At 39.8% G+C, this 14,054-nt stretch overlaps 1 protein-coding gene and 1 long non-coding RNA gene across 8 annotated transcripts in view; one reads left to right on the forward strand and one right to left on the reverse strand.

The window, feature by feature from the left end:
• Positions 1 to 1,456: 1,456 nt before the first annotated feature.
• ANKMY1 (ankyrin repeat and MYND domain containing 1) overlaps positions 1,457 to 14,054 on the forward strand; it is a 39,834-nt gene continuing 27,236 nt past the window's right edge. Inside the window, exons 1-7 of one of the 7 annotated variants that reach the window (XM_079975844.1) lie at positions 1,457 to 1,650; positions 3,515 to 3,641; positions 8,560 to 8,875; positions 10,534 to 10,680; positions 11,612 to 12,081; positions 13,337 to 13,553; positions 13,864 to 14,028. In XM_079975844.1, coding sequence (XP_079831970.1) covers positions 3,538 to 3,641; positions 8,560 to 8,875; positions 10,534 to 10,680; positions 11,612 to 12,081; positions 13,337 to 13,553; positions 13,864 to 14,028 — 1,419 coding nt within the window. In that variant the 5' untranslated portion in view covers positions 1,457 to 1,650; positions 3,515 to 3,537. Of the gene's footprint in view, positions 1,651 to 3,514; positions 3,844 to 6,171; positions 6,307 to 8,559; positions 8,876 to 9,447; positions 9,551 to 10,533; positions 10,681 to 11,611; positions 12,082 to 13,336; positions 13,554 to 13,863; positions 14,029 to 14,054 lie in introns of those variants that run through there. The other 6 variants (XM_079975846.1, XM_079975845.1, XM_079975848.1 and 3 more) reach the window with 6 other exon arrangements.
• LOC307216095 lies at positions 3,854 to 8,691 on the reverse strand. The gene is made up of 3 exons (XR_013838909.1): positions 8,568 to 8,691; positions 5,685 to 6,315; positions 3,854 to 4,744 (listed from the first exon to the last, which is right to left on the reverse strand). It is a non-coding gene; the product is annotated as an uncharacterized lncRNA (long non-coding RNA).

The raw sequence follows: 14,054 nt of genomic DNA on the forward strand, positions 1-14,054 counted from the left end.
TGGAAGAGTTTTGAAAAATTAAAAAACAAAGTGCGAGATTGGCTTCATTATTACCAAATAACGGAGGCATATAATTTGGATAAAAAAGTTGGCTTCCAGGTGGAAAAATCAAAATTGGAAACAGAATTGTTAGATCCCAAAACTAAGAATTTGTCAAGAATGTATACGGTAATTTGCTGTTGAAATGGAACACTCAGGATGAAACGGTGAAATCTGCTATGATTAAATGGGCACAAGATGTTGGACATAACATTATGATGGCTGACTGGGAACAGTTATGGACCACAGGTATGAAATTTACGGCATGTAATGCCCTAAGAGAGAATTTAATGAAAATGATTTACAGGTGGTACATGACACCAGTCAAGCTTGCAAAAATTTACCATTTGCCCGAAAATAAATGTTGGAAATGTAATGAGACTGAAGGTACATTCTTTCACCTTTGGTGGACATGCCCAAGGATTAAGACATTCTGGGAGATGATTTACAATGAAATGAAAAAGGTATTTAAATATACCTTTCTGAAGAAACCAGAGGCCTTTCTCCTGGGCATGGTCGGCCAATTGGTGCTAAAGAAGGACAGAACTTTCTTTATGTATGCAACAACAGCAGCAAGAATACTCATCGCGAAGTATTGGAAGACACAAGATTTACCCACCCGGGAAGAATGGCAGATGAAGTTGATGGACTATATGGAATTGGCGGAAATGACTGGCAGAATCCGAGACCAGGGAGAAGAGTCAGTGGAAGAAGATTGGGAAAAATTTAAAGATTATTTACAGAAATATTGTAAAATTAATGAGCTATAGAAAAATGGTGGAATGAAGTTATATGGCTTTGGCAGAAATGTTATAAGGAACTAGGTACAGATAGATTGTTAATGTATTAAAGGGAAAAAAACAAGGTTAGAATATGTTAAGATTAATTACAGGACAGAAAATAGATGAAGATGGAAAGGAATTGCTGAAACAGTTAATTGAAGTGGAATACAAAAAGGGAGGCGTGAGGAAGTCAATGAAACAAGTGAATGAAAGTTAAGATTGAAAATATTGGAAGTGTTTTTAATTGTTTTTGTTTTGTTTTGTTAATTCAATGTTTCATGTAGTGTTTTTGTTTTTGTATTTTATTATATTGATTTGTTTAATTCTTTTTCTTTCTTTTTGTAATCTTTAAACTCTTAATAAATATTATTTAAAAAACAAAAACAAAATATGTTTTATGGAATCGATGTCTTGAGCACACAAGCAAAATCTGTCCTGGTAGGGAACTCCTCTCAACCTGCCATCCAACACTGCAGAAGGAAAGACGTTTAGTCTGGCTTTGGTGAAAAGCCTTTGATAGTTTGGTACTGTCAGGTTTTTAATGTAAGATGTTAACTTAAAGACATGCCCATTCTGTAATCCTACTGCCAGCAGACTACAGACTGCGTGTGATTGAGATCGCAAGTCACTGGTTGCATTATGCCATAATCTTTGCTTTAATCTAGTACCACGGAATAATCTAGTACCATGGAAACGTAACTCCTTGATTCTGTAAATAATAGCTCCAACTGCCATTGTGAAGTCATGTTCTGTAGATTCTTTCAAGTATCTCTCTCTTGCACATACACACACATTAAAACAAGACTGAGCCTCTACCCAAGAAACACAGGTTAGTGCACGAGTTCCTAAAGTTAATGTTGTTCAAGCTTGCCAGATCAGGAATCTATCTTGAATCCCTATCCATCCCACAAATGCTTGGCTTCAAATAGTGATTTTTTTTCAAATGGCATATTTGGATCCTTCTTGTTTTTAGGGCACATTTCATGTTATTATTTATCTGCAAGAACCACAGGGTATAAAACTTGTCTGAAAGGAAAGTGCGAACCTTCTCATACAAGCACAGAAAGGACTCCCAGACACCCAAGCATTGGTACATTTTATGGTAAAATAATTTGGGCCAGCATTGTCCTACAAACTTCTGTACCAAATGTAGATTTTTGGTATTTCTTGCCAGTATTCATGCAAGGGGAAAAGAAGTCATATTCAGACCCTTTGGTCCTTCAGCATGACATAGTACAAGGGATCAAGTGTGATTTGATTCATTTATTTGGCATCTTATATACTGCTTTTCAACCACTGGTCTCAAAGCAGGTTAGAAAAATAAAATCCTGATGCAATTATGGCAATAATAATAAACATTATACAAAGACAGATTAATTCAAGAGGGTTGACAGTGGATGTTTCTGAATGAATGTTTCTGGCTGCTTAACCTGGACATCAGATGGATGCTCGGATCTAGAAGTACTCTTAAGCTCTGAAGCTGATCTTTGGGGGAAGTCCATCCAACACTCCAAAGGAATTTATTTATTTATTTGACCACTGATACTGATTGAGAGGACCAAAATTCATAACAATTCCAACTATATTATGACTCAGATGTGTGAGTTGACATTTACAGCTTTAAAGACACACGTGCTTCTTTAAAGAGGATGCATGTGGAACACTCTTTCAAGTGAGATTAACAGGCCATAATATCCCCACAAGTCTGTAAGCTGGCCTTGTTAACTGTTTTACACAACGACTAACTGGGCTGTGCAAATCTGTGGTGCTGATTTCTACTATTTTTTTGTGATTTATGGTCATATTGGGCATTTGTTTAAAGGTGCTTTACATATTGGTACTGCACATTCTTTAATTTATACATTTGTGTTTGTTCCCTTGTGTGGAACCTCCTCCCTAAAATGTGGCATATAAATGTATTCAATAAGTACATTAATTTAAAATAATCATATATGAATGAGACAATTCAGAATTCTCCATGTATTCCTATGGCTGTTTGGAAGGAACCAATGCATTACAATTACCATTGTCTGCTATTTTAGTAGATGCTGAGTGATTTACTGCTTTATATGACAGCATTTGTATATCACTTAATCATAAAACCCTTTATGTGTTTTAAATAAAATGCCATAGCCGGGGGGGGGGGGGGGTTAGTGGTTATTAGTTATTGGAGAGAGCATTCCACAAGTGGGAAGCCACTACAGAAAAGGCCATTCTTGTCTTGCTACCCTCTGGACCTCTCACAGAGAAGGCTCACAGAGAAGGGCCTCAGATGATAATATTTTGCAGGGTCTGGATTGGTTAATATGGGGGAGGGGGAGAGGAGATCCTTGAGGTAGAAAGTGCTTGGCAAAGAGAGAGAGAGAGAGAGAAACAAGACTCTGGCAATCCCACCTGCCATTTCACACAATGTGTTTTGACTATATGTGATTTTGGCTTTAGGAGCGATCCCCAGAATGCAACCCAGAGGGCTTATCCAGATGTTACTTTACTCTCTTGTCAAATGAGGGCTGGGAGAGCATTGCACAAAGAAGTACAAAGGGATTTTTTGCAATGGTCAATAGGCACACTAAGCATACTTATTTCCAAGTAAGTAACTTTGAAATCAGTGGAACTCCCAAATGTGAGTTTAGGGTTAGATGACCTCAGTTTGGTAAATTAACATTAGTGACGCTCTCTGATCATGATTCCAGAGTGAACAAAGAGGAAGTAGGAGATGGCATCCCAAGAGAAGACGAAGGGGAAGATGAAACTGAAAATGAGGCAGAATCTGCACTTGGTTATGATGATGATGAAGAAGAAACTGAACACTGATACTGAGTAAGAGCAAGGACCAAGCCATTTTAAGGGAGAGGCTTTTCTCCGCTTTGAATAACAGCAGAACTCATAACCGTTCAAATTATATAATGACTCAGAGATGTGCGAGTTGACATTTACAGCTTTAAAGACAAACATGCTTCTTTAAAAAGGATATGTGTGGAATTCTCTTTCAAGTGAGATTGGACAGGCCGTATCCCTACAAGTCCGTAAGCAGCTCTTTTAAATGAAATTGTTAACTGTTGTATTACATAATGACTAACCAGGCTGTAGAAATTTGTGGTTCTGATTTCTACTATTTTATTGTGATTTGTGGTCATGCTGGGCTTTTGTTTAAAGGTGCTGAATAATTTTCTGTTACTGATTGCTTTATAGAGTTTTAAATTATCTGTTTATATATTGCTACTGCATATTCTTTAACTGAGATACAGCTGAATGCATTAAAAAAGTCCTCAACCTGTTAGGGGCCAGGAGCAAATTTAGAAATTTTTCATGGGCACCACAAAATAGCCATTTAACAGAACAAATACTGGTGAGGTTCGGACACACATCCAATCTCCAAAAATTAGGCAAAATATCCAAGACTCCTCAAAGTAAACAAAACGCTAACAAAAAAGCAGGAACATCTCCCTCCAAAATAAGCAATGTCTCCAACAAACAACCCCACCAAAACAAAATTTCATAGGGGCCTTGGCAGATTCTGAGGTCAAGGAAGAGGTGGGGCAACTCTGGGTAAACCAAGGATTCTTTGGCAGTTTACATAGTGATTTGTAAGCTTGTTCACAAATGGCCATTGGAATGGGCTTTAATTTTGCATCCTGACTTGCAAACATCAGAATATAGCTATGCAAGTAGCTTGCCATCTGTGACCATTTGGAAACAACTAGTGCATTCTGATGCCTATTCTGTATCATTTGTTTTCGCATTTCCACAATCAACTGAAGCATTTCCCACCTTTGATTGGCACTTCCAAGTTGGTTACTCTGATATTTCATTTTCATATACTGGCTGGACTGAAAGTTGGGAAATAGTTATCTGTATTCCAGTGCAGAAGGTGTAAATACGTTCTGGAAAGAAAAAAAAGAACCAGCAGCTTCAGGAAATGGCTGCAGGAAGAACGGGACAGCCTTGCTGAACAAAAAACAAAAAGACAGGATGACTTGCCTATAGATGTATGTCACAGTACAGAAACCACCTGGCAAGGTAGCTCACACAGCCTATTAGAGAGTAACAATAACATGACAAGGCTCAAATGCAATATGATGATAGCCAGCATCAGAGGCAATATATCTGAATACCAGTTGCTTGGAAATCACAAGTGGCGAGCTTGCCATTACATTACTCAGTCCTGCATGTGGACTTCTCAACGGCATCTGGCTGGCCGCTGTGACTAGGCTGGACTAGACTGGCCTTTGGCCTGATCTAGAGTATGGCTCTTCTTAGGTTATCAAGCAGTTACAAATGATGGCAAGCAGGAACGCATTACATGAAGGATCATCTATCTAAAGGGGCCATATCAATTTGACTTGGGCTTTTTATGCCAAGGATTCAGAGAATGAGTTCTCTATTGGTAGGCATCTTCAGTGCTTTTTCTGGGGGGGGGGGGACACAGGGGTACGCATACCCCTAAACATTTTGTGAACCTAATGGGAGAAGAAACTACAAATTTAAAACTTTTTAGTTTCTTCTCTAGCATGCTGAATCGACAGTTCTGTTGCTACCCCTGATGACAGCCTTTTGTCCATTTATTGTATTTATTTTCCCTGATTTGAACTATAAAATGGTGATTTTCTTGAGTCAAAATGAGAGTACCCCTAAACATTTATTGTAGAAAAGCACTGGGTATCTGAAGAAGTGTGCATGCACACGAAAGCTCATACCAATGACAAACTTAGTTGGTCTCTAAGGTGCTACTGGAAGGATTTTTATTTATTTTTTTGTTTCGACTGGGCATCTTTGTTATCGCTGCTGCAGAAAAGAAAAAGATGCACCCAATATTTTCAAATTTCAGTCTAGATCCGATTATAATTACATACCATTGTGAACCAACAAGGCGTGACTGAATGTAGATTAATTTTCTGCTAAAGGTGAAACCTGATCACCAAAGAGCGGTGAAAGCAACAAAGAAGGACACATGTACCTGCCATCCTTCATTGCATAGAATAAATATTTTTATTCTTAGTTTGTTCACTGTTGTGAGAAACACGGGATATAGGAATACAGTACCAAAGAAGGCTTTCCTCCAGGGAAAGGAATCAGGGAGAATTGGCGTGGGGTGGTGGTGGTGGGAGGGCAGGGACGTCACGTGACAATTCAACACCTGGGCAGGAAAGTCACCTCAGGGATCAAAGGGCCCGCGGCAGTTGGGCCCAAGGAGGCCGCGCGTGCGCCTGCGCCAAACCCCCGCCTCGGTTTCTATGGGAACAGGGAGGCGGCGCTGCCCAAACGCGAGAGAGGGGTTGGCGGGAGTCGGTCGGCACCTGCGTAGCGGACCAGACGCGCGTCGCCTTTTCCGTTGAGGGGCAGCCGCTCTCCGGCCACCGGGGGTCTGTTACGTTGCGCCCTCGGCTCTTCTGCGGATCCGGCGGGTTCAGCCAGAGCTAGAGCCTCCTCTCTCTGGGCGTCCAGGCCGAATGGAGGCTGCCGGGGGCGCCGCTGCGGCTCCTGGGTGGGTGCCCTGGCCGCCTTCGGGGGCTTCTCATAGCCGGGGCTTCTGCTTACTTGGAGGGTGGGTGGGTTGGGGGGAAAGAGGTTTATTGTCCTCGGGAGACCTCTGGCGGAAGCCCAGGCGCGTCACAATCCCCCCGCGTGGCTGCAGGTGTGCACGCGGGGGGGAAAGTTACGTGTGAACGGTGGAGCTGGGCTGCGTGTGCGAAGGCATAAACGGACACGCGGCCATTCTGGCACGTGGTGGGTGGGTGCATATAGATGGGTGAAAACTGGTGGAATTTGTGACGCTTTCTTCTCTCCTACCTTGGTGTGTTTTTATTGTTTTACTTTTAGGTGTAAGCATTTAAAAATGACGCAAGTTATTGATTTTAGATTTCGTTAACCACTTTAGGAAAACCAAACATGAGCTTACTGTTGGGAGTGAATACCACATAAAAACGTAATGTGGTTGGACAGGAGCAAAGGGTATATATGTCCCCAATGCTTTTCCCCCCTAAAAAAAATATTTAGGGGTACTTTCATTTTGACTCAAGAAAATCACCATTTTATAGTCCAAATCTGGAAAAATAAATACAGTAAATTGACAAAAGTACAAAGATTCACAAAATGTTTAGGGGTGTGCGTACCCCTGCATCCCCCCCAGAAAAAAACACTGTGTGTACCATTTGGCCATATCTGTGTCTACAGAATTCTAGAGTTGGAAGTAACCACAAGGATCATCTAGATTCTAGTCTAATCCCCTGCAGTGCAGGAAGCAAGAGTGGCTGGGGAAACCCAGACTGATGGGCGAGGTATAAATAATAGTAATAATAAGAATAATGAATAATTAACGTGGGGCTCAAACCCACAACCCTGAGATTAAGAGTCTCATGCTCTACCAACTGATCGAGTATTTAAAGCTAGCAGCTTCGTGGGTGCCATAAAGTACATTGATTTATGACGGTTGCTTCCCACAGTGCATAAAATGTGTCCTCAGTGTTTGTTTAGAGTCAGAATCAGGAGCATACTAATGTTGCCTATGGCAGATGAAGAATGCACCTGTGCAAGGGGTACTGAAAAGTTTTATGCAGAACTACCCCTGCGGCTTGAAGTGTGATGCTTAATGTACTGTAAACTTTTAAAAAATCTTGTGACAGGTAAAACCAAAATCACTGGAGTGTGGTGTCCCATATACAAGCACATTGATTTATCTGTCTCTCGTAATTAACAGGTTTCTCTGGCAGCCCCGGCCAATTTCTTTAGGGGAACATATTGTAGATAGATGGGGTGGGGGCGGAGAATGTTTGTGTTTGTTTCTCTGTATGGGAAATACTTGACATATTTTACGTGATTTAAGTGCCATGAAATAGTGAAGGTGGTATCGGTATGGGGAATTTTCTTCTGCGGGGTGAACTCTCTTATGTACCACTTGAGTTTGATGGGTGGCAAAGGGCAGACATGATCTTTCTATAGAGTCAGGCATCTAGATATAGCCACTAGATTCTGCATTAAGATTCTGCTGGCTCTTTTCATTTGGTTGCTGTGGTATGGCTGTTTGTATTAAACATTCCTGTAGATAGGTAAAGGTAAAGGGACCCCTGACCATTAGGTCCAGTCATGACTGACTCTGGGGTTGCGGTGCTCATCTTGCTTTATTGGCCGGGGGAGCCAGCGTACAGCTTCTGGGTCATGTGGCCAGCATGACGAAGCTGCTTCTAGAGAACCAGAGCAGTGCACAGAAATGCCATTTATCTTCCTGCCGGAGCTGTACCTATTTATCTATTTGCACTTTGACATGCTTTCGAGCTGCTAGGTTGGCAGGAGCAGGGCAATGGGAGCTCACCCCATTGTGGGGATTTGAACTGCTGACCTTCTGATTGGCAAGTCCTAGGCTCTGTGGTTTAACCCACAGTGCCACCCGCGTATTTCGTTAAATTACTAGGATGCACACTTTCTTAAAATTATTTTAACATTATTTCTTTTTAAAATTGTTGTAAGCCTCAGACAGACTAAAAACCTTTCAGAGGTGCAATATTGACCCTGCGTTCATCATCTGAGGCCCTCCTTTGTGTGCCTCCTTCATCATCAAGAGGTGTGGAGGATGGCAACATGAGAGCGGGCCTCTGCAGGGAGGCTCAACTGGTACCACCTTTACATATCTTTAGGCTCTGGGCGAAAACGTATCTCTTTCACCAGGTTTTTGGTTGATTAATGTTCTGTGTCCTCAGTTTGGTAATTTAACATTAGCGACTCTTTCTAATAATGATTTCAGAGTGAAACCAAAAAAAAAGAGAAGACGTGGCATGTCAAGGGATGTTGAACTGGAAGATGAAACTGAGCATGAGCCAGAATCTGCACTTGATTATGATGGTGATGAAGAAGAGGAAGAAGAGGAAGAAGAAGAGGCTGAAGATTATGAGGAAGAAAGCGAACAGCAATATTTATTATATTGTGAAGAAGACATGAACAACAACAAGATTGAAACTAAAGTTGGTGTACAAGAGTGGCCTGATGGTTCTCGCTATAGAGGAGAATTTGCATTGGATCTAAAACTTGGGTATGGAGAATTTGCGTGGGACAATGGTGAGGTAAACTGGCTTAATATTAATATGTTGCAATGTATGTTCTTGCATCTAAAAACGTTGCTATTCTTATATATAATGATGATAATAAACAAAACTAGCCAAGGTAAGTTTTTATATCAGAATCCTATCTGTTTAATGTTTGTTTAATAGCATGATCTAGGCATGTTTACGTAGATGTAAATCCCATTAGTTTATGCAAACCTTATTCTGTTTATCTGGATGTAAGCCTCATTGGAATCAATAGCATTTATTTCTAAATAGACAAGGTTAGGATTGCAGCCTAAAACATGCATGCACCTTGAAAGGCAGTGTGACTTCTTTTCCATAGGAAATAACAACTTTAATAAAATATTAATTTCTTGTTTATTACTAAAACTTGATATTAGGTGCAACTGCAGCCTATAGTCTAACATTTTAACTGTGGTTCACAAAACGTACTATTGGAAGCAGGTTTAGTCATGTTAGTGTGGGTTTCAAGTCTAAACAGTAAATGTTCAATAAATAAGATACATAGTTCAACCAGCATCTAATGCCAAGCTATGCACAGTTTGAAGATGGTTATAATTTCTTCTCAGTCTCCTCTTTTCCAGGCTAAACATACCCAGTTCCCTCTACTGTTCCTCATAAGGCTTGGTTTCCAGACCCTTTCTAATGTATTTAGATGCAGTTATCATTTTTGTGAGTAATTCATGTTTGTTTAATTAAAATACTGTATGTACTATCGCAAGGCAGCACAGAAAGCACAAGGGGAAGATAGTTATTTTTTAAAATACAAGTTATTCTCCTGGCTTCCAGATGACCTAGCTGTTACAGTGGTTTGTTCTTGCTGCTACTTGCAGCTACAAGGGTATAGATATGGAATACAGTAGGTCCACAGCTTACACGGGGGTTACGTTCCAGGGATCATGCCTACAGCCAAAATTGTGTATAGTCAAAACCCACTGGGATCAGTGGCAGATGCAATTTCCAAAGTCATGTTTCCTGGAACCCTACCTCCTTTCTGCCCCCTTCCTATTTATTTATTTATTTTGCCGTACGCGTAAAGCTGAATACGCACAAGTTAAATGTGTGCAAGTTGCGGTCTTCCTATAGTCACAAATGTGTAGATTACTAAATAGTTCAGGTCTGCTGCTTTCAAATAAAATGTCATGTGTTCTGTTTATTCCTTTTGTCAAGTAGATCACTCTGACTTCCTTGTTTACGCTCAGTAATGTTTGCTAAGGCAAAATTTAATAAGTATATCTCTGTCATAGTTGAGTGTATACTCTTACCCAGTTTTTCTGATTTGAAATGAAAGTAATTCACCCTAATAAATCTGATATTAATGAAATTTTCCAAGACTGTAAATCCTGGATTGAACAGGGATACTAACTTTGTTTGAACTTTTATCCTCCATATATTCCATTTTTATTAAATGTTGTAATTCTCAATATGTTTCTGTGCAGTCATTTCCTCAGGATGAAGCCAAGTGGAATAAGCCTCCCTGACTTGGAAATGAATGCTACCATGCTTAAACTGTATTGAAAATACTAGTTAAATCCTTCTTTTATTTCTTTCCATAATATTCTTCATGAGAGTTCTGTGATACATACTTGCAGTCGGTTGTAACTGCCACTGTACTTCACCTGCTCTCCCCTAACTTTCTTTCTGTTTTATTGCAGAGATATGTGGGGCAGTTTTATAAAGATCACCGTCATGGCAAAGGGGTTTACTTCTGGCCTGATGGCTCCAAATTTATAGGGTCATTTTATCTTAGCCGTAAAGAAGGCTACGGTATCATGGAGTTTAATGATGGAAGAAAATTTCAGGTAATAAAAAGTACTTCTAATTATCATAGTGCTGTTTGATAGGTATGATCTGAAGTTCAAATAATTGCAGAAAACTTCTGTGTTTGAATGTTTCAGAGTTAGTACAAATTTGCTCATTTTAAAATTAGAAAATGAATGCACTTCAAAGCTAGTTAGTGTCCTGTGCGCAACAAAAAAAGCAACATAGGACATACTGCTTCTATCTGTTTGCACAGAATTTAGAAAATGTGTAAGGAAGTGATAGATACCAGGTAATAGCAGCTGGATAAGGTGTGGATTTTGCAAACTTTTGTGTATAAAAGCAAACTAAAATGGAAAAGTATATTTCAAAAAGCGCTCTGAAGCAGTTTACTAAGGAGATTCCCCCCTGTGCATACTTAAAGGGTCTATGCCAGATATACCTAGTAAGAGGAGCGGATGTAGAATTTCAGCTCTTGGAATTCACTAAAAAATCTGGTGCTTGAATTCTGATTAAAGTGTGTGTTTATAACTGTTTCTATACTCTTATTGAGCATTGTTAAATATAATATATATAACCCCTTGAAGATTTTTTTAGTATAAAGCAATATATGTCTAATAAATCAAATTACACAAGATTGCATAAAACCTGTTGGCAAAGGGCAGTATACAAATTTAATAAGCAACAATAATGATGATGTAAAATCAGATACAGTCTTAATTTCTGCATCTTTTTCATGCATCCTACCTTTTTTGTTTCAAGCATTGCTTTTCAGAAAAATTCAGTGCTAATAATAAAATTAATCCAAATCCTGCTGGTAAAGAATGGGTAAGAATGTTTTTAGGCACTTGACAGGATCATGCCGCTAATTGCTTTTGGTGAGATGAGATTATTGCAAGTTGAATTAAACTGTGTGAATTCTGTTTGTGGTTCTCTCTTGCCTCTTCTGTTCTCGTTTTTTCCTGCCGAAAGGGGCTTTACAAGGGGGACGAGCGGTTTGGACCAGGAATTGAAACCCATCCAGATGATAGTCAAGACATTGGATTGTGGCATCGAAATCATATAATTAAACTATGTACGGAAATACCTGGATATTTCACTCTTGCAGATTTCCCAGAACTTAGTGTCTATTTTGATGCTGAGACCAGCAGAGAGTATATTTCAGAGGATACACATAAGTTTTGGGATCTGAATGAGGAGAAGGACCCATTTTTCTACCACTACAAGCGTCTTCTTTTAGATGATGATAGCTACACATTGCCTGAAAACCTGTACATATACTCAATTGATGCTGATAATCTTCCTCATACTAAGACCTTCCTGAAAGACTTTGATTGCCAGTATTTTAAGGAAAAGAAACGGTTGGCTTATGAAAAACTATGGCCTATAACCAATATAACACCTTTCTTGGTCAAGATGCAGAAACACATCTATAGATATAGGTAAGTGGTAATGTGAGAAAAAGACAAGATGATAGCTATACATTTGATAGTGCTGCTGAAGTCCCATTTCTTACTGCTGTTTCTTCTTTTCAACCAGATGCAGTTCAGCTTGTGTGACTTTTTAAAATTTATACCACTTTTGCTGTAGTTATGTCAATCGTTGCTGAATTGCAGTGAAGCCCCAACACATGCCAAAAGGTCCATGAACATTCACTGTTGCATTCATTTCCTTTCCCTTGTTATTACTGGTGGTGCTGCTTGTTGGGCACTACTAGTTTTCTTAGTAGTGTGGGAGTTGGTTGGGGTGGCCTTGAGCCAATCTTGTCTCCCCTTTATCAAACCTTTCTCTTCCATCCCCCAATAGTCCTTTCACCATTTCCTTGGGGGGGGGGATTGAAAGGAGGGACATGGAAAGAGACATATGCAAGTTGGAAATCGTTGGAATAATAATAATAACAACAATAAATTTTATTATTTATACCCTGCCCATCTGGCTGGCTTTCCCCAGCCACTCTGGGTGGCTTACAGTACATATAAAAAATTGTAAAACATCAGACATTAAACATTTCCTGATATAGGACTGCCTTCAGATGTCTTCTAAAAGTCAGATAGTTGTTTATTTCCTTGACATCTGATGGGAGGGTCTTCCACTGGGCAGGTGCCACTACCGAGAAGGCCCTCTGCATGGAATTCATGGTCTTTGTGTGGTGTGACCCTGTCTCTGTTTATCAAACTGCCCAAGGAGCTGTTGCAAGAAGGGAGGAGCAGAAGCCTAGCTACTGCAGGGAGGGTTAGCCTGTGCCGGGGTCATGCCACTTCAGACTAAACATGGATGCTTACGTGACTGATTGCTTTTCATATAAGACAAAAAAACAACAACAAAAAAAACAACCTCCGCATAGTTTTCTATCATATTGGGGAGAAGGCTAAATTGAAAACCCTCCTACTTGTCTAATAACAGTCACAACAACAACCTAGTTTTGTATACAGAGGGAATATTTTTGTATGGGAGAGCATTCGGTCCTACAATAACTCACCACACATGCACATATATGGGCAGTCTGAGGTAGTACAGCCAAGATACAGGTTTATCACCTCAGTGAGAAGCTAGGCCAGTGATATGTACACACAGGTGAGGAAAGGGAAAACTGTCCATCCCATCACTCCAAATAGTTTTTAGGAAGGTCAGAACTGATGAGAATAGAAAAACTTAAATGGTCTATCTAGCTTTTTCAATTTTTTTGTTCATTTTTAGGCATTATCAGAAGGACGTGGACTGGGATGTTAATTTCATTTTGGAAGGCTACCGGAATGGCTTTGGAGAGAAAGGTCCCAAAGAGCTTGCTGGTGAAGAGCTGATTAAGAAGGCAGCCGAAGGAAACTATAATAGAGTTGATGAGATTCTGATGGACAACCTGGCCCCCCCAGATATAGCAGATGTACATGGATATACTGCCCTTGCTGCTGCTGCTGTGAGACTGCATATCTTACTATGTTATACTCTGTTAAGGCAAAATAGGCTTGGTTTTGTTTTGTCTTCCATGCTGTGACATAATTCCTCTTTTTTAATGTACTGTAATAGCTATGAGTAGCAGTTGTGAACATGAACAGAAAGTTAAGGGAAAATCCCCAATTGAGGAATATGAAACCTTACCTGTAGTATATATCTACCTCCAACAAACCCACAATGTCAAACTCCATTTTTTCAACGTAAAAATAAGTAGGCTTCTGAAAATTGTATTAATTCTGTATGAAAGTAACCTAAATAGTTTTCTTGTGCAGATGAATTACCATGATGACATCATCAACCTTCTTCTTGATAATGGGGCTGATGTGAATAAATGTAGTGATGAAGGATTATCAGCTCTTTCTATGTGTGTTATTCATTATTTCCCAGAAGAATCATTTCAGCCCAACATTGCTGAAAGGAACTTCTCTCGAAGAGAGGTCAGTCCATCATAAATCTGTAAGTC

Source organism: Podarcis cretensis (genome assembly GCF_951804945.1).
Source record: "Podarcis cretensis genome assembly, chromosome: 5".
Taxonomy (NCBI): Eukaryota; Metazoa; Chordata; class Lepidosauria; order Squamata; family Lacertidae; genus Podarcis; species Podarcis cretensis.